At 51.7% G+C, this 18308-nt stretch overlaps 1 protein-coding gene across 1 annotated transcript in view; it reads right to left on the bottom strand.

The window, feature by feature from the left end:
• Nucleotides 1-5464: 5464 nt before the first annotated feature.
• FBXO10 (F-box protein 10) overlaps nt 5465-18308 on the bottom strand; it is a 31647-nt gene continuing 18803 nt past the window's right edge. The window contains exons 5-11 of the mRNA XM_077756165.1: nt 17726-17862; nt 13997-14067; nt 12114-12266; nt 10860-11129; nt 8883-9196; nt 7631-7812; nt 5465-5639 (exon numbers count right to left, since the gene is read on the bottom strand). Coding sequence (XP_077612291.1) covers nt 5465-5639; nt 7631-7812; nt 8883-9196; nt 10860-11129; nt 12114-12266; nt 13997-14067; nt 17726-17862 — 1302 coding nt within the window. The remainder of the gene's footprint in view (nt 5640-7630; nt 7813-8882; nt 9197-10859; nt 11130-12113; nt 12267-13996; nt 14068-17725; nt 17863-18308) is intronic.

The raw sequence follows: 18308 nt of genomic DNA, 5'->3' as shown, positions 1-18308 counted from the left end.
CACCGTGAAATCATGACCTGAGCTGGAAATTAAGGGTGGGACATGAACCGACTGAACCACCCCTGCACCCCCTGCAGTGTGCATGTCTTAAGAACAGGACTTTGTCTTCCACAGCTACAGCACATTCATCAATAGTGAGGAGATGGGGGGTGCCTGCGTGGCTCAGTCAGTTGAGTGTCAGACTTCGGCTCAGGTCATGATCTTTTGCTTCATGGGTTCGAGCCCCGTGTCGGGCTCTGGGCTGACAGCTCAGAGCCTGGAGCCTGCTTCGGATTCTGTGTCTCCTCTCTCTGTCCCTCCCCTGCTCGTGCTCTATCCCTCTCTGTCTCTTAAAAAATAAAATATTTTAAAAAATAGTGGGGAGATAGAACAATACTATACTAGCAACTAGCCCTCAGTTCATCTTCAACTTGCGCCCATCACACTTCTTTGGTTTTGTTTAATCAATGTCAACCAGTTCCTCAGTCTTTGCTTTCTTGACCTTGAAGGGTAAGGTCATTTACTTTGTGGGGTGTCCTCAGTTGGGTTTGTCTGGTGTTTCCTTGTGTTTAGATTCTGCATACACATTTTTGGCAGGAAAATCAGACCCGATGCTGTATTCTAAGTGCATCACAGTAGAGGCACATGATGTTTGTCCTGTGCTTGTGATGTTTTCATTACTTGGTTAGGTTGTGTTCTTCCCATCATCACGTTGCCATGAGTTTTAGCCTCAGTTGAAGATTCCGGTTGAGTCAGTTACCAAGATAGTTGCAATATGGTGATCTTCTAACCCTATCATTTATTTCTTACACAGAGGAAGCCCTCTTTTCTCTCCTGTTAAAATGTTTTTGTTCCTTTAGTTATCAGGACAGACTCGCAGATTCTTTTTTTTTTTTTTTAATTTTTTAAAATGTTTTATTTATTTTTGAGAGAGAGAGAGGTAGAGAGAGCATGAGCAGGGGAGGGTCAGAGAGAGGGAGACCTAGAATTCGAAGACAGGCTCCAGGCTCTGAGCTCCCTGTCAGCACAGAGCCTGGCACGGGGCTCGAACCCATGAACTGTGAGATTATGACCTGAGCTGAAGTCGGAGGCTTAACCGACTGAGCCACCCAGGCACCCCTCCCAGATTATTTAATTCTATGAACATTGTTACTATTGTTTTATTTCGATGCTCAGAGTGTACCACATTCGGCCAATCCGAGTTCCTTCAACCTAGCTTCTGTATCCCCATCATTTTAAGGATGGTTCCTTACTTTCCAGACCAAGATATTCTAGCCATCTTGTACTTTCCCTGCTCTAGCCCTGGAATCAGCCTTTTACCCAAGGAGCCCAACAGAGGGCATGAATGATGGGACAAAACCAAGAAGGAAGACACCATCCTGACAGCTGCACTCAGGCAGGAACGATATCCCAAGCAGATGCTGACAGCTGTGAGTTGCTCCGACTATACGAGGAGGGCCCTGTTAGGCTTGACTTCATTTATTTATTTATTTATTTATTTATTTATTTATTTATTTATTTAATGTTTTATTTATTTCTAGGAGAGAGAGAGAGAGAGAGACAGCATGAGCAGGGGAGGGTCAGAGAGAGAGGGAGTCACAGACTGAAAAAGGCTCCAGGCTCCGAGCTGGCAGTCAGCACAGAGCCCGACGCGGGGCTCGAACCTACAAACCGCGAGATCATGACCTAAGCGAAAGTCGGACGCTTAACCGACTAAGCCACCCAGGCGCCCCAGGCTTGACTTCATTTAAAAAGGATGCTGACGATGGAGGGGTTCTGGAGCCCCATGGTGGTCATAACTGCACCGTGCAAAGCTCTGGACAGGAGGGGAAAAAGCGCTAATGGGATGAGCACGTGCAAATCGGGAGGAAACTGCTTAGGGTTGGAGCAGGCCCCTCAGGCCCCGTGGAGCCCACCATGAGGAACGGCTGGGAGAGACTTTCTTTGTGCTGTTGGAAGGAAGGAGTGGGAAGGTGGGCCCAGGGCTGCTGAGGACCCAGTAGGGTTATTGCTGTTCTAACACGCAATGCTGGCTCTTGTCTGGTCTGGCCGTTCCCTGTACTCAGGATCTCCTTTGGCCACCAGGGCAGTGGCCGCAACAGGATCTGGAGACCTGGGTGAAGCTGTGTCGGTCTTTGTTGTGTTTGCACTCCTGTCCGCAGGCATCGATGTCTGGGCCTGCCCGGCCAGCAGGAGAGGCCAGGGAGGCCGCAGTATGAGCTGTTCGGGCGGGGACAGCTGAGGCCTGTTGCACCGCATACCAGGGTGAAGCCTTCCCCGGTGACAAGTAACTCGGCGGAGGGGGCCCTTAGCTGCTACAGTCTGAAAGCAAGTGGCCCAGGGAAACGCAGTCTCCTTAGAGAATCCTGTCTTCAGCTCTCTAATTGCTACGCAGAGAGCTGGGACATACCTCCTGAGATGCTGCAGCTACACGCTGCTCCTGGGCTCTCCCAGCCACACCCAGACGCCTGGAGTGGGTCTCGAGAAATGACCAGGATGGTGAGAACGGTCTGCAAAGTGGCATGTGAGAGGTGGCCCGGAGCAGGGCAGACCCCAGAGGCAGAAGGAGAGAAGATTTTTGGCTCACCTGAGGGCAGATCATCAGAACAGGTTTTCTTGGGCGGGTTGGGCCGGCCGTGTGGGACGGCAAGCCCTGCCCACTCAACCAGTGCAGGCCCTGCAGGGCAGCTGGCTCCCCGCTCTTCCCCAGCCACAGGAGGGCACGCGTGGGTGTCCCCTTCCGAGTGACTTGGCAGAAGACGGGTACCATGTGTGCATGCTTGTGTCTCCGCTGTTCCTCTTTCTGCCAAAGCTTTAGGTAACAGCCCTATCTATCTATCCCTCTCCTGCCTCTCGGCTCTTAACAGTTGACAGTGAACTTTTGGCCGCTGGGCCTTTACAGGCATCACCATTCGGAGCCTCAACTCCTTCTGTAAAAAATAGGGCGATGACCTCACCGGGTGAGTATTCAGCACACTATCGATGGAACGCAAGATGATTTTAGTGTATCAAAATACACGAGGTTCTGCTGGCTAGGATAGAGTGCAGTAGCAATTCTCCCCAAATGTCTCGTTTCAACAAAGGTTTATTTGCTTATGGTATCACGAATATTTTCATTTTAATAGTTTTAGATGTGTATTAGAAAACCCTAACTGTGGATTTAAAGTAGTGATGTAATCATGTCGTCTTAGATCAGCAAAGTTAAATGTCCCGGGTAGGGTCCTGAGATGGAAAAAGGATATTGGGTAACAACTGTGGACTTTAGCTACTAACAGCAGGGCAGTATTGGTTGATTGTGACACATGTACCACCCTAGTGTAAGATGTTAGAAGAGGGAGACACGGGGTGGGGAGGGGGGAATACGGGCATGCTGTGCTACCTATCTGCTTACTGTGCTATAATCCAACACTCTTCTATGAAGTCTTAATTTAAAGGAAAATAGTAAGTAGTAACCTCCTCAGGTGGCCTGCAGATATGGCAAAATGAAAGGGCTGAGTGAAGCTGGGATAAGTATGTTCATGACCTCAAAGCTGTTTGCAGACCGTCCAGTCCTCTGTGCCAGGTACGGTTACTGCTGCTCTCCACACAGCCCACGGGGTGGGGAGGGCCACGGTGTAACCCCTGACACACGGGAACCCAGACCCTGGAGAGTGGAATTGTGGGAACAAGCTGCATGGACAAGACAGTGGGGGGCATCTGCCTCCTTCAGAGGGAGCAGCAGCGCCTCAGGAAGGCGAAGCAGGGAACTGCATCCAGACCCCCCCAGGAACCTAGCATGTACCCAGACCAAGGAAAGTCCCCTGAAAGGGCTTCTTTTAAAATATAGAGCTTTATTTTGGTTGCAGAGATTTTCATAAGCATTTGGTTCACAGAAAAGTCATTACAAAATAGTAAAGGCAGCATTTTGTACAGCGACTTACATTGGGGCCACCAGAGAAGTGCAAAGGGCAGTGCTGGGGACAGGAGCGGCCTGTGTCTTGTGCCCAGAGTCCTCAGGGAGAAGCCAGCTACTACCATCTCTAGCTATCCCTCCAGCCCACCCAGGTGAGCAGCACCGAGGGCCTGGGGAACCAGCCTGGGAAGCGATGGGCAGGGTGCACCACAGCGCCCCCGACAGGCTGGCGAAGGCCCCGCAGGAAAGGCCGAGTGGGAGGGGGTTGTCCAGGTTGAGCCCATCAGTGCTGCATTCAGTCCCTGTCCTCGAGCAGGTGGGATCTGAGCCCACTTGGCTCTGGGACCTTGACACGTTCACAGTACAGTTCAGTAAAGCCCTTTGGGAGGCCCTTCCTCCCCTCCTTCAGGCTACTGACCCCACCCTAACCCTAGGCTGCCAACGGGGAACCGACTATGAGGCCGGGTCCTGCCCTCAGGGAGCTCACAGGCAGGGACCCAGAAAACTCCAATGCAAGGCAGAAAGGGCTCCGTACCTGAGAGGGGGCAGAGAAAGGGCGGCGGAGCCTCAGAGCGGGAAGGCATGTCATTGCAGGGAGGGGAGCTCTGCGGAGAAGGCAGTGTCTCAGCTAAACCCCCAAGACGAGGTGGGGCGCGGACAGGTGCGGATGGCGAGAAGGGCATGCCAAGAAGGGGACAGAGCATGGGCCAAGGCACAGAGTGGGGAACCGTGGTAGGGTCAGTAACGGCAGGCAGTTATCCGTGGGAGAACATGGACACAGACCAGGGGCCCTGGGCACCTCTGTCTCCACCAGGCTGGTGCCCAGGAGGGGCGGCTGGTGTGGGCGCGCGGGGGCCCGAGCCAGCATCCTCCTGAGTTTGAGAGCTCCCTGAGGGCGGAGGGGGTCTCGTGCATCGCTGCCCCACCCAGCCTGGCACCTGGGCCACTCAAAGGGGGCGTTCTCCACACGGCCTTCCTCTTTTCAGCAAGTCCCTTGTCACTCCAGGGGCAGCCTTTCCAGAGGGCCCCTGTCCCCCTCACAGTTCATGCTCAAGTTGAAGGGAACCAAAGTCCGCTCCTCCAGCCTTTGCAGGTAGCCAGGAGCATGTGGCCATGTGCCTGCAGGGATCGAGAGAGGTCCAGGAGAGGGAAATTCTAGGGCAGCTATCTCTTTCCACCTCACAGAATCACCTCCTCCCTCAGGAGTCAATCTGCTCTTCCCTGACAAGAGTCTGGGTTTGGTGTGTGAAAAACAACACTTCTCTGTCATTCAAACAGAAAGACCTGACCAAAGCTTCAGTAGCATTTTCCCGAACTCTTCATCACCTCTATAAGGGCTTGAGTGACAGGAAACCCACCAATCTGTTTCTTTTCTTAGTCCCCTGGAAGCCTGTTTTCTCCGGGGTGCGGTGAGCAGGAGGACCGAGAGGGGCCCAGAGCGCCTCAGCTGCCGCTGCTTCCATCCCGACGCTGCACTGACCTCCTGGCTCGGCAGAACGGCCGGCAGAGCCCGAGCCTGAGGTCGGTTATGGGGCTGCTGCTCCTGGAGTCTTCGCCCCGCCCCCCAGCCGCCCCCTGCCGGGCTCCCCATCCTTACAGAATGGTGCAGAAGACGCTGCGATTGCTGTGGTAACCACCTTCCACGCGGGCGGTGATCCTGGTCGCCATGGCCGTCACCTTCTGCCCACTGTGGGCTGCAGATGGGCCTCGGAGAGAACTTTCAAGGTGAGGCCGTGCTGGTGGGTTCACCAGGCGCCACGTATCAGACCTAGAGGTGCAAAACGACAGTCCCTGAACTCAGGGTCTGGAGCATTTGCTGAGTGCCCACACCATCTCACCTTAGGTTCCAGATCACTGGATCCAGGTGCTTGCATCTGGGTATTGGTTGTGCCTCCAAGTCAGTGAGGTGGGACGTGCGGGAAGCTAAGGGGCAAAACCCCTGCGTTCTAGTTGCAGCTCTGCCTTCAACTCCGCATGTAACCTTGGATAAGTAAGCCTTAAATTCCCCATCTCTGTAAGGATCTGGAGAAGGCCAGTGACTTTTTCTCTTTCATTTCCCTCCTAGGTCTATGACCTGCATGTGTACGGAAGCTTTAGTCGTAATCACCTAAAACTAGAAACTACATACCCTTCAGCCGACAAATGGATAAACAGTGTGGTACATCTGTACAACAGAACGCCACTTGGCAACAAAAAGAAGGAATGACATGAGACACCGTGGACAAATCTCAGGTGCATTAGGCTAAGTGAGAGCAGCCAGGCTCCAAAGACTGTACGATTGCCTTAAATGACATCCTGGAAACTGCAAATCTATAGGGGACAGAAAATGGTAGGTTTTCAGTCTATCAGGCTCTTAGCGAGATTTTGAAGGGCCAGGGCTGTCATTTGAGTTACAAAGAACCGCCTCTTACCCCAAATCCTAAGTTGCTTATGCCAGTAACAATATCTTCTGTGCATTTTTATGATGATTCTGTAAGGAGCAGGACTGTAAAGGCGTGGATAGTGAGGGGCTGGCTACTGTGGGGTGAGTGAGAAGCACAAAGGTATGTTCAAAGAATTGCCAGCATTTGAGTTTGGCAGCAGACAGCAAGCTTGGGCAGGAAAATTAGGACCCAACACTGCACGATGCGTAATGTCAGGCTGCCAGGTCTATGCTCTCTGGATCCTGGGGTCTCCAAAGGGACAGGGAGCAGCAGTCCCCAGGGAGTCCACAATACGATCTGCTGGCATGTGGGTAGAAAAGATTAGAATTCCTATTTTTTATGAGTTATGACGATATAAAACATATATGAGGTTTCCTTAATTTTTTTTTTACTGAGAGTGTATATAATCAAAAAAGGAATGGACATCACTACTATAGAGAAAGACAATCCATCAAAGGTTTCCGACCAGGGCAGTGACGTGACCAGAGCTGATCCAGACAGATGAATCTAGCCGTGCAGCCAGACCAGGCCAGGGTGCTGCTGCCGTGGGACAGGGCTACAACCAGTGCAGGGGGAGGCAGCGGTTACCACCTGTGTAACCAGTGCAGCAAAGCACCAACCACACAGAACAGAGGCCGTGCGTTCACCGGTGGAACAGCACCCTGGCAACAGGGGTCACAGGTCAGGGTGAGGGGTGTTGAGATGTGAGCAGGGGCGATGGCAGTTGGGAAGAGGACGTGCCAGATACAGGAACATTTCAGAAGCAGAATCCAGAGGCCCTAGTAATGACTGACTGAACACTGATGTTAGGGAGAAATTGGTCACAGAGGTTTTGCTGCCAGAATAGAGCGGATGGTGAGGTCACTGAAATGGGGGGCAGGGACGGACCGGGAAGTTCGGGGAAGATGAGTGTGAAGCAGTTGTACACGGAGGCAGAGGTATTAAAAACAAGTGACAGCAGCAGCAATAGACAGTTCTGTTAAACCTCAGATCTGGTGCTAGGTCACATGAGCTTAGTGCATCTTAAATTGGTGCTACAAAGCAGACATTGTGAACTGGATTTTACTAAGACTCAAGGTGATGCCAAAGGAACTGGCAGAGCAGAGATATGAAACCACATACCCCTGACTCTTAAAGCCTGTTCTCTCCCAAGGAGGCAGGCGCAGGTCCTCAGCACCAGCCCGACTCCAAATCCAAGCACAGGCCTTTATCTGACCAGAGCCAGAAGCTGGCGGGGCCGCAGAGAGCAAGGGCAGCCAGTATCACCGGGCCTGGCTTCTCTAGTCACCTCGCTGTGGTTCTAGAAGGTTGGTTTAGGCAGACCCAAGACACTTACTTTTTCTTGAACACCAGGAACTTGTTGTTTTGCATGATACATTCTCGGTTGTTTGAGATCTGCTGAAAGATCGTCTTGCTGGCCTTGCCCTGGAAGATGATGTTCTCCTGTACCAGGGCCTTGGCGCGGCCCCGCACTGCAATGCCGTAGGCCCGGAATGAATGGATCCGGTTCTTTATCACCTGGGAGAGACAGCCAGAGCTCGTCACACTCCGGGGGCTCCCAGACTGGTTGCGGAGCCAGGTAAGCGAAATACCAGTTAAAAACCTGAGGGGTAAGACGTTGCTAAGGTAGGTCAGCATTGAGCCATGGGAGCTCAGGGAAGGGATATCGAGATCAGGTGGGAGAACCAGGGAAGGCTTCCCGAAGGAGGTGATGGGTAAGTGGTAGGAAATTATCAGGTGCAGGCCAGGGGACAGCTGTTCCAGGAAGAAGGAATAATGTGCAAAGGCCTGGCAGAGAGGGGAGGCTGTACCCGAGGCAAGGACCATTGGCAATTCGACTGAGGCAGCAGCGTGTTCTCACTCCTGTCCTCTGTTTCCACAGTGCTCAGCTGCAGAGCCAAGGAGAGGCTGTGGGAGAGGCAGTGGCATGGTACTTTCACAAGTGTGGGGCCTGGGTCGGCTTGGCTCAACACTGAAACCCTGGTACCCAATGCAGTGCTTTGCATAAAAAGGAAGCTCCGGGGAGACAGAGGGGCAGCAGAGCAGATGGGAAGTGCTCTGTGAGGTGGGGGTGGACAACAGCACCTCCAATGTCCGAACAAGGGGTACCCCAGACAGCCTGGGGAGAGGGGGGTTGTCAGGGAAGGCTTCCTACAGAAAGTGACAGCCCAGCTGCGAGGCTGAGGCAGACAAGGGGAGAGGCTGTTGCAGGTATGCAGGAAGAGTGTGCACACAGGCCCTCCTTGTGAAGCACCCAGTGCATACTAGGTCCTGGGGGAGACTGTTCTGTTAGGGGAGGGCTGAAAATAGCCCTGAGCTTGACCTGGAGACCACAAAGATACCCCTGGAGGCACCCCCCTCCTAGCTCTCTGCTGGTTCTCTCCTGTCCATCCTTCAGGGCTCAGGTCATGTTGCCCCTCCCTCCTGTGTGAAGTCCCACCTGTGTGTCCCAGGCTAGGTTTGCAGGGAGGAATGATGTCCCTTGCAGTGCCAGGTGCTTTGGGCTTCTTGGTAGAGAGGGAGCAAGGGCTGTCCTAGGGTTGAGCCCTGTGCTGGCACATGCATCGTACACACGCACACACACACACCTTTGTGTCGGACCTGGGCAGTAGCTGCAGCCCGCTGCCCCGGTTGCCAATGATGTCATTTTCGATGACCACGGTGCTGTCGCCCTTGGTGATGATGCCATGGCCTCTGTTGTCATAGATACCGTTGCCCCGGAGCTCCACCTTGCACTGGGCCTCGACCTTGACCCCACTCTGGCGGTTGCAGGAGATGCTGTTGTTGGCCACACGGGTGAGCTGGCTGCTCTGGGCCACGGTGATGCCTCTGTCCCCGTTAGCGTGGATCACGTTGGTGAGGACATGCAGCGCCTCACTGCTCTGGACGTAGAGTCCTGAGGCTGCGGGTGGAAGGGTTGGGGAGTGGGGTCAGTCCTGACAACAGCAGTCAGGAGAAACCCTGGGGGAACTGTGCACCCCAGGAGAGAGGTGGGGAAGAGGCTGCAATACTAGGAACAGCCCTTGGGAGTCACATCCTTCAAGATGGAGGATAAACCACGTGGGAAGAAACCCGGGAGCGTCAGGGAAACTCTGTTCCTTCTGAACTAAGTCCTCAGCAGACAGGGAAAGGTGATGCAAGGCTCCTCGGCTCAGCTGCCCACGTGGCCCTCCCATGCTGCCTGTTCCTACAATACTGTCACCTGGGACGGGGCGCTCACTCCCTGCGTAAGGCTGCCCGTTCCGCCTCCAGTCAGGTCTACCCGCTGGACAGCTGTTCTGTGTTTCTCTGCCTGTACTGAGCTGGCATCTGCCTCCCTATTGTTTTGGCAAATTTTTTTCACAAGGGAAATTCTGTAATTTTTGAATAGAAAAATTAAGTATGTATGATGTTAGAAACTTGAGAAAGAAAATGGTGTTTGGGGGTTGTATATGCTTAGAGACACTACATGCTTATAGGAAAACCCCCCACAAAATCAGGCTTAGAGCTGCATGACTTGGTCAAGAAGAGAGCACGGCAGAGGGACCTGAGGGGGGGGTGGGGAAGAGGAGGCCTCCCAGTGGTGACATGCACCCACCATAAGAGCAAGAGGCATCGGGAGGAGGTTGTGGGGAGGATGACAATGGGGGTCATGTGGGAGCATTTGAGTCTGTAAGTTCTAGCCTCTCGGGGCCACCTGCCTGTTGTTTCCCCTGGCCTGGTGGAGAAGGTGAATATAAACCAAGTATCTGTGAATTTATGTGGCTCTGCCTATCCTCCTGGACAGCATGGCCACATGGAGAAAGCCCTGAACTAGGAGGGTACAGAACTCATCTTCTGTGGGCTCCCACTCTGCTGTCCCCAGGACAAGAGCCTGCTGGTGCCCAGGAGCCTCCTTTTAACAAGACTTCCTCCATCAGCCCTCTACAGGGGCTCTGATCATCCACCAGGTTTGGGTGCCCCGGAGTTAGAGCAACTCTGTAAGTTGTTTTTTTCCAATTCAATAAATACTGAAAATCTATCTGCTTTTCAGTAGATAGACATCCACAGACAACCTGTGGATTTAAAACACACTCTAATTCTCTGTACAAGAAAAAAATGCCAATTAAACCACCATGTGCCATCAATTGCAAATGCACATCATCAGACGTGAAAATGTGGAAAATGTGTCTCAGATTAGAAACGTGTATGTTGGGTGTGGGATCTGCAGGGACACCGACAGACTGGGATTCAGCTCCCTGCCTCAAGTTCATAGCCTGTCAGAGCTGACAAAATAGCCACAGAAACATACCCAGTCCCGGGTGCCTAGGAAGTGCCAGTGGGGTGAGAGGGTAAGGACGCAGGGTGCATTTATAGTGGGCTTTGAACTTCAAGTTGTTTGGGATGTGTGGACGGGGGAAAAGGAACTTCAGGGAAAAGAAACAGCGTGGGCAAGGTGAGGTTGGGGGGCAGGAAAGATGATGTTCAGGGAAGGTGGTGTCCAGAGGTCCGGGGTACTGGGTAAGTGGCTGAAAACAGTAGCCAACCAAGTGAGAAGGGCCCTTAAAACAGTGTGAGGACAGCGTGTGGAGCAGGAGGACACTCACCTCCGTTGTGATTAATACTGTTAGACTCAACAAGAGCTATGGTGACGGGCCGGCGCAGCGGGTCGTCGTCCTTCTCCAGCTCCGTCTCCCAAAGGATGGCGTCCCCGTCCTCGCTGAAGTTCTCCTGGGCCCCGTGTCCTCCAGGGAACTCACCGGAGCCCTCCTTCTGACTGAACACTGCCACCCCGTACAGGCCATTGTAGCTGACGTGGTTGCTGGTGACGTGGGGCAGGCTGGACGACATCATCCACACACCACAGCCCTTGTTAGCTGGGACGGTGAAAGGGGCTGGTCACGGACACTGAGCAGTGGGTGAGCCAGCAACCAGTGTCTCCCCAAGAGGGGAAGCAAAGATGGCACTGGCCCGGGAGACAGAGTCCCTGGCGCGCTAAGGGCCTTGGACAAGTCGCTTTATGGCTGGAGGCTTCACCTTCATACAAGAGGGTAACAGTCAGGTCAGTGTCACAACCAGAACCCTTCCATAGCGTGTAAAAGTGCTCAGAGAACTGTCAAGGCCACAGTTCCGGAGCACACAGCCCAGAGCAATAGTGCCAAAGGGTCCTTAGAATTCACCCAGCCCAACCCCTTCTTGCATAGAGATGGAGGTGGCCTCAGTCTGAATCCCAGCCCTATCACTTCCTAGCTGTGTCACCTTCGGCAGCTTACTAAACCTCTCTGTGTCTCGGTTTCCTTGTCTTTAAAATAGGGTAAATAACCATATCTATCTCAGAAAGCAGCTATGAGAATTAAACGTGATAACGCATATAAAGCACCTAGCAAATAATAATAATAATAATGATTATTATTATTTTTAGGGATATGGTCCAGAGAGTAAGGCTCTGCTCAGAGTCACAGCATGAGTGAGAACAGCTTCCTTTTTTGGACTATCCTATTTCTCCCATTCTATTTCCAGTCCTCTAGATCCAAAGAAAGGGGTAAGAGGAGTCAGATGTCCACGTCAGTGCCTAAATGGCTCTGTCCTTGCACAACTCCTGCCTTTTGCTATTTTAAATGGGGATGAAGCTCTCTGCTTCACTGATCTTGTGGGTTACAAGGTGATATACGAGAGGCTTTTGTATTCTGAGGGACTGTGTGGCTGTGGCCTGAGATCGACGCTGTTCTGCAGGATGTCTTTGAGGCCTAGGGGAAGACCGTAACTTTCTCAGGACCCACAGCTGGAGATGGAACCTGGGCTTCCTGACTCTCTGGCTGGGCTGGACCCCAGACCCATTCCCCCAGGAACATGCGCCTCACCATAGATGGTGTTTCCTTCTATCAGTCCTTTGCCTTCATCTCCCACGACCACACCATCTGAGTAGCCGAAGCAGATGAGGTTGCTTCTGAGGACGGGGACTCCTCCTCGGCGGATGTCTACACCTCCCCACTGATTCTCACGGATAACATTTTCTGTGGAGAGGCAGAAGAGAGGGTCAAGACCCAAGGACCGCCCACACTGGCCATGAGGACTTGGACAGCGGAGAGAAAGGGCCTTCTGGACCAGGACATGAGGCCTTGCCCTGTCACCAGTCAGCATCCTGAATCTTGCTTGGTATTTGGCTTTTCAGGGACTTGAATGCTGTCTGCTTTCCTCAAAGGCAAGGTTTATATCTATCTTGTGCTCTCTCATATTCTCAGTACCCACTGTACCCAGTGGCCTTAAGGACCAATGACTAAGAATAAACTGGCTTTAGAGTCCTTGGACCAAGGCCAGACAGGGCTGCCTGTCCTGGGGGCTGTTTCTAGAAGGGCTGAGAATCCAGCCATTCCCCCACCAGCCTGGGAAGGCACAAGCTGGTCCTTCTCAGCCTCAGCTCTGGAGTGACCACAGCCTTCCTCTCCTCTTCCACTACCGCTCTAGGAGTGGGCCAAAGTCAGAATTCAGGGGAGTTGGTGCTGGGATACTGAGGCCCCCAGTACTATGGCTGGGCAGACTCTCGGTCTCCTGGGACTGGAGTGCAGTGGCCCGGGAGACCCTGTGTGACTAGCCCCTTTGTGCCTCTGTGTCCCCATCTCACCCCATACCCCTCCTTCCCCACACTCAGTCAACCAGGAATCTCCCTGCTCCCCAGGCATGCTGACTGTGTTTCGTAGGTGGCCCTGCATGGAATTCTGGTTCTTTTCTCAGGCTGTGTCCTGTCACTCAGGTCTGGCCTTCTTAGAAATGCCTGCCCAGACCACACAATCCTAAATACCCACAGAGTCCCTCTATCACTTAAATTAATTCCAGTAAATTATATCATTATATATACATATAACATTTTACATATTACTTACATATAAAAATATATATGTAAATATATCAAAGTTAATAATATATAATTATTTCATCTCTAGAGCACTTATCACTCACAGATACGTTTCTTCTGTGTGTGTGTGTGTGTGTGTGTGTGTGTGCGCACGCACTTTTGTTGTCCCCTAAATGTCAGTTGCTGACCGCAGGAACCCAAGGGCTGCTGTATCCCCAGCTCCTGCATACGTCATGTGTTCAATAAACGTCTGATGAATGAAGGCAGCATTCAGTCAGAGGGATTCACTGGACCAACCTCTTTTTATGTCCTAGGTGTGGCTATGCTCTCTGCTGAGGCTACAGGAAGGTACCACACAGACGTGATCTTCGTCTTAGAGAACATACTGCCTCCTATTAAAGGAGACTGACCTCACACAGATCCCTGAGAAATTAAGACATCCTACAGAGCATGCCTGCTGGGTACAGTGAGTGTTTATGTGTACAGTGAGAGGTCAGGGCAGGCTTCCCTGAGGAAGTGACATATAGGCCGAGATCCAAGGGCTGAGCAGGCCAGGCAGAGGGGAAATGGGGATGGGTTTCCAGAACAGGTAGAAGCCCATACAAAAGCCAAGAGGAGGGATTCAGCGTGTGGGCCATAAGTGTTTCTGACAATGTTATGTAAGCCAGCCAGTGAGATCCTGTAAGTAGCGGGCCTGGCAAAGAGCGGACGCTCCCTCCCTGTTAGGCTCTCCTTGAGGCTAGCACGGCCAGTGTGCGGGACAGTGAGTGACACACACAGAAGGTGGCCAGGCTGCCGAGGCGAAGGACTGGGCAGTGGGCAAGGTGGGGGAGGTTGGGTCAGCTGCTGGTTGCCTGGTTGGCCATGGCTCTGAGCACTTCCCACCCCTACCTGTGATGAGGCCTTTGCCATTCTCGTTCACTGCTATGCCCGCTGCACGGCCCTTGAAAATGTGGTTCCCGCTAAAATGGAAGGGGAAGAAAAAAAGAGTAGATAAGACCACTGTTACGTGTCAAAGCCAATGCCTGCTCAAGGGGACTACCTTCCTTTGTGGCCTTCCCCAGACTACACAAGCCCACAGGGGCATAAAGCACTTCCTGCAGTCCTAGAAGCCAGGCGTTTATAAGTCTTTAGTGACCTTACAGACAACCTGATCCAGAACTAAATCAGTAACTATGCCGTACAAGACAATGATACTCGAGTTTCTGTGGCCTCTCCTGACTGTCGCTTACATGCAAACTTTGAAACTGGTCATCGTGGTGCACTGGTGAAAAGTCAACAACTGGTCAGGAATTCCTAGGAGGCTGTGTGAAGCTTATTTGGGCATGATTTGTTCCCAAAGCCTGAATCGGAGTCTCTCCTGTAATGAGCCCACTCTCCTGTTTGTATCCAACAGCTACCCTTTACCTTATTTTCTGTTAGCTTAATCACTTATCCCCTGAATGACAACATAAAATAATGACATGCCTTAAAAAAAGAAAACCAGATTTTTAAAAAGGAGATTTTGAGAATATCAGGGAATGTGTATGTGAAACCTCGTGGGCTGGCTGAGCTGCATACGGATGACAGAGGAAAACGTGCTCCCGCTCAGAGAAACATGTGCAGCCCTCACTGCCCTGGAAAGGCCTTGAGAATGCAGCACCGGACACCTGAGCGTGTTGAAGGACATACATCACTCTCCAGTCTCTGCACCTTGGTTTCCTGCCTGGTAACACAAAGCCAGTCGCATGGGGACATTAGCACAATTGGATTATCCCTGGAGGCCACTCATTCGCTATTTGTTCGTTTTACCAATAGGAATGCTGGTACCTCCTTTCTTCCTGGAAGGGCACCCGCCTCCTCTCTTAGGGGACAACCTCCTACTTCCTACCATGTGGCTGAGGGATTTAGGTCCAAATATTCATCTGGCTCTTTAGAGCCTAACACAGGGCCTGGCATCCCACAGAACATTATGAGTAGGAGTTGGCTAAGTTTTCCTATCTCCTATGGCAGGGTTCAAATGGTTTACATCCTTGGGGGGAAAACCCAGCAAATTATGTTGATGCTGGGGAAGCCAAATGTCAACTGCACCCATGCTGTGCATTTGAGTTGAACAAGTAAAATCATTTGTTAAAGATATCCCAATTTTTGCCCCCAGATAGATCTGAAGAGTCTGTTTTGATCTGGTTATAATTCAGTCGGCAGATGGTTACTGTGGGTTTCTAGAATTCACGGTCAGACACAGGCCCTAGGCTAGGGCGTTCATATTTCTGAGAACTGTGCCGAAGCAACAAATGCATAGCTGGTCTGTTTTTAATACAAATCACCTCTAGAAAAGACCCATGGCCACTTGGAGAAGCAAGTGTGCGTATGTTCACAGGGAGAGCAAAACAAAGATAAAAGAGGTATCAGGGAACACTAAGGAAAAGCTGACAGACAGATCATTGTTCCAAGAACCAATGGTAGGATGTTTACAGCATTTGAGCCAGTTTGAACCCTGTGTTTCCTTGAAGCCAAGGCAAAAAGAGAAACACAAAAGGTTATAAAACTCTCATTGGCAAAAAGACTGCCTTATCCAGGCTACTTCTGGGATCTCAAAATTCATTGTGCCCTCCCCTAGATCTCTACCTTCCATCACAAAGAAACATAAAGGAAAAAAGCACAACCTGGCCTACGGCCTCATCACTCTGCCCTCTGCTTCTATTGTCACATTTCCTCCTCCCAAATGATTCTCTGGCTTCCCTCGAAGGGTCTTTATGATTTATGTAAGGGGCCTACCTGGATAATCCATGATGGTCTGCCCACTTGAAGGTTCTTAATTTAATCATCTCTGCAACATCTCTTTTGCCATGAAAGAACATACGTGCAGGTTCCAAGGATTAGGAAGTGGATGTATCTGGAGAGCCATTATTCTGCAGATCATCCTCGGTATTGGAGGTTCTGTGTTCCAGCATCAACCTGCCTTCGTAGGCCGATCCTCTACTCAACCTTCTGGGAGGCTCGTGGCAGACACACCACACTTATTACCATTTTTCCAAGACACATCCCAAATTTCACTGTCCCTAAGTCCAGAATGCCATCAACCCGGCCACAAAATCCTACCTATCCTTTACACACAACTTGTGTCCTCCCCTGACTCGCTCAGCTGAAACTGTGGCTAGCTCCTCTGTAACTCTGTCACTTACACAAAGACCTAGTGAAGCACTATTTGTGTGTCCATCTCCAGCATGAGACTGTAAATGCCACGGAGCAGAGACTGTTCTTACATACTTTTTATATCACTGTTCCCTTGCACAAAGAGTAAACACTTAAAAGTGTGTTAAATGAATAGCAAGCACATGTATAAACACATAACTCTTAAGGTAATAATGCAAAGATGGAGAAAGAACTCTGTGACCACTAATGGTTTTCAGTAAGCTGTCTGTAACAGTCAAAAACAGATGCCTAACGGTAATCGGACTGGTTCAAAAGTTAGGGAATATCAAAACAATGGAATGATCTGAAGCTTTCCAAAACTGATAAAGGCCATGCAACCACATGGAAAAGCACATTTAGAATAACCTAGGGGAAAAAACACTTCAGAATAATTTGCTGCACATTTGTTCCAGTTATTTTCCTAAAGCAGGACATAAGTGTATGAGTCTTCTGTTTAAAAACTTTTAATGATTTCCCATTATCTAGAGAGAATAAATGACCTTCCTCAGCTGGGTCCACAGAAGGCTTCCTCCTCTGGCCCTGAGCTCTCTTCCCACCACCCTTCCACTGTGCTGTGCGGCAGAGATGGAAGGCTCCGGGGATATGGATCATGCTGCGGCGGCCACAGGACCCACGACTTTCTGGGACAGTCCCAATTAAAAATTTTTATACCAACATCACAATTTGTGTCAGATGGATTCTCAAGCCACAGGAGACTGCTAGCCAACCCCTGAATCTGCCATGCTCTGCTGCCGTTGCTCATGTTGTTTCCTTTACTAGGAATGCCCACTCCCATCTCGGTGACAGCCCACATTCTACCCATAGTTCCAAGTACACCTCTAATGCCCCTTTGTATCGAGGCCTTCCCACACGCCCCCAGTAGCATGGGTGCCTCCCTCGGGAGCGCTTCAGCAGTGTTTATCAGTCTGCTCCTTGGAAAGCTGGGATGGGCGCTCCATGCTCCCAGCAACGCCGCTGCCCCTTCTCACCTACAGCTCGCACACTGGTCCGTCACGGGACGCTGTGTGCGGAGGCAGATCCCGCCCCAGGACCTTAACGCAGCCTCTCAGGCACCCACTCGCAACCGAACAGAGTTGTCAGGTGAGTGGAAATCTTTATGCCATGTCTATCTTAGAGTTAGGTCTGGTCACACGTGTCCTCCAGGCTAGAGTGAGCTCTGGGGGAGCAGGGTGCTCCTCTGTTATCATTGCTAGAGGTGCTCAGCCACGTCTGCCGAGTAGAACTGGTAGAGGATGCGAACGAAAGCGCCTGTGTTACCTCAGTGAGATCAGGGTGGGGTCTCGGCTCTGCTTGCTTCGCTTTCTACACTGTTGTTTCAGTAAACAAAAATGTTTTCAGATGGAGGGAAGCCGCAGTGTAGGAAGCAGAGATCAGAGAGGAAAGAAGGGATGATGGCTGAGGGCAGTCTAGGGACAGCACACATACCTCACGACTGGATTTCCGTGGTACAGGATATAAATGCCAGCCTCCTTATTTGAAAAGATTTGGTTGTTGCGGATGACACCTTTCCCATTGCCAAGGACGACAATGCCAGAACGAAGGCCGTGGTGGATCTGGTTACACTGCAAGGGGACAGGAGACACCACAGAAGGTGGATCAGAACTGCCGGTAAGAAGCCGAGTGCTCAACTGCCGGCCCACAGCAGGGCCCGGGGGGGCACAGTGGAGAAGGCGCCGCTGCAGCGCCCTGCCTGGCACACCACAAAGCGAGCGGGCCACGCTGCTGCTGGTGGCACACCTGCAGAGCTGTAAGTGAGAACCCACAGACAGGAGTCCTCGCCGCCCCGCCTCTGGCTCTGCACCCGCAAGGCATGCCACTGAGCACGGCTGAGCCTCCAGAGTCCTCCAGCGCACGGCCCAGGGTCCAGGGAGCTCAGATCTCATGGAAGGGCAGCACCCCACTACGTGACAATGCTGGCCACGTGCAGTCCCAACGGGCCACCTCCAGGGACGAGTGAGAGCCATTGGGCTCCCACTCCTCACTTCCCATTGAGGGAAGGCCTGTGGGA

The sequence above is a fragment of the Crocuta crocuta genome, unplaced genomic scaffold (genome assembly GCF_008692635.1).
Source record: "Crocuta crocuta isolate KB4526 unplaced genomic scaffold, BGI_CrCroc_1.0 scaffold431, whole genome shotgun sequence".
NCBI lineage: Eukaryota > Metazoa > Chordata > Mammalia > Carnivora > Hyaenidae > Crocuta > Crocuta crocuta.
The sequence above is the reverse complement of the archived record's forward strand: the minus strand, read 5'-3'. Positions and strand labels throughout refer to the sequence as shown.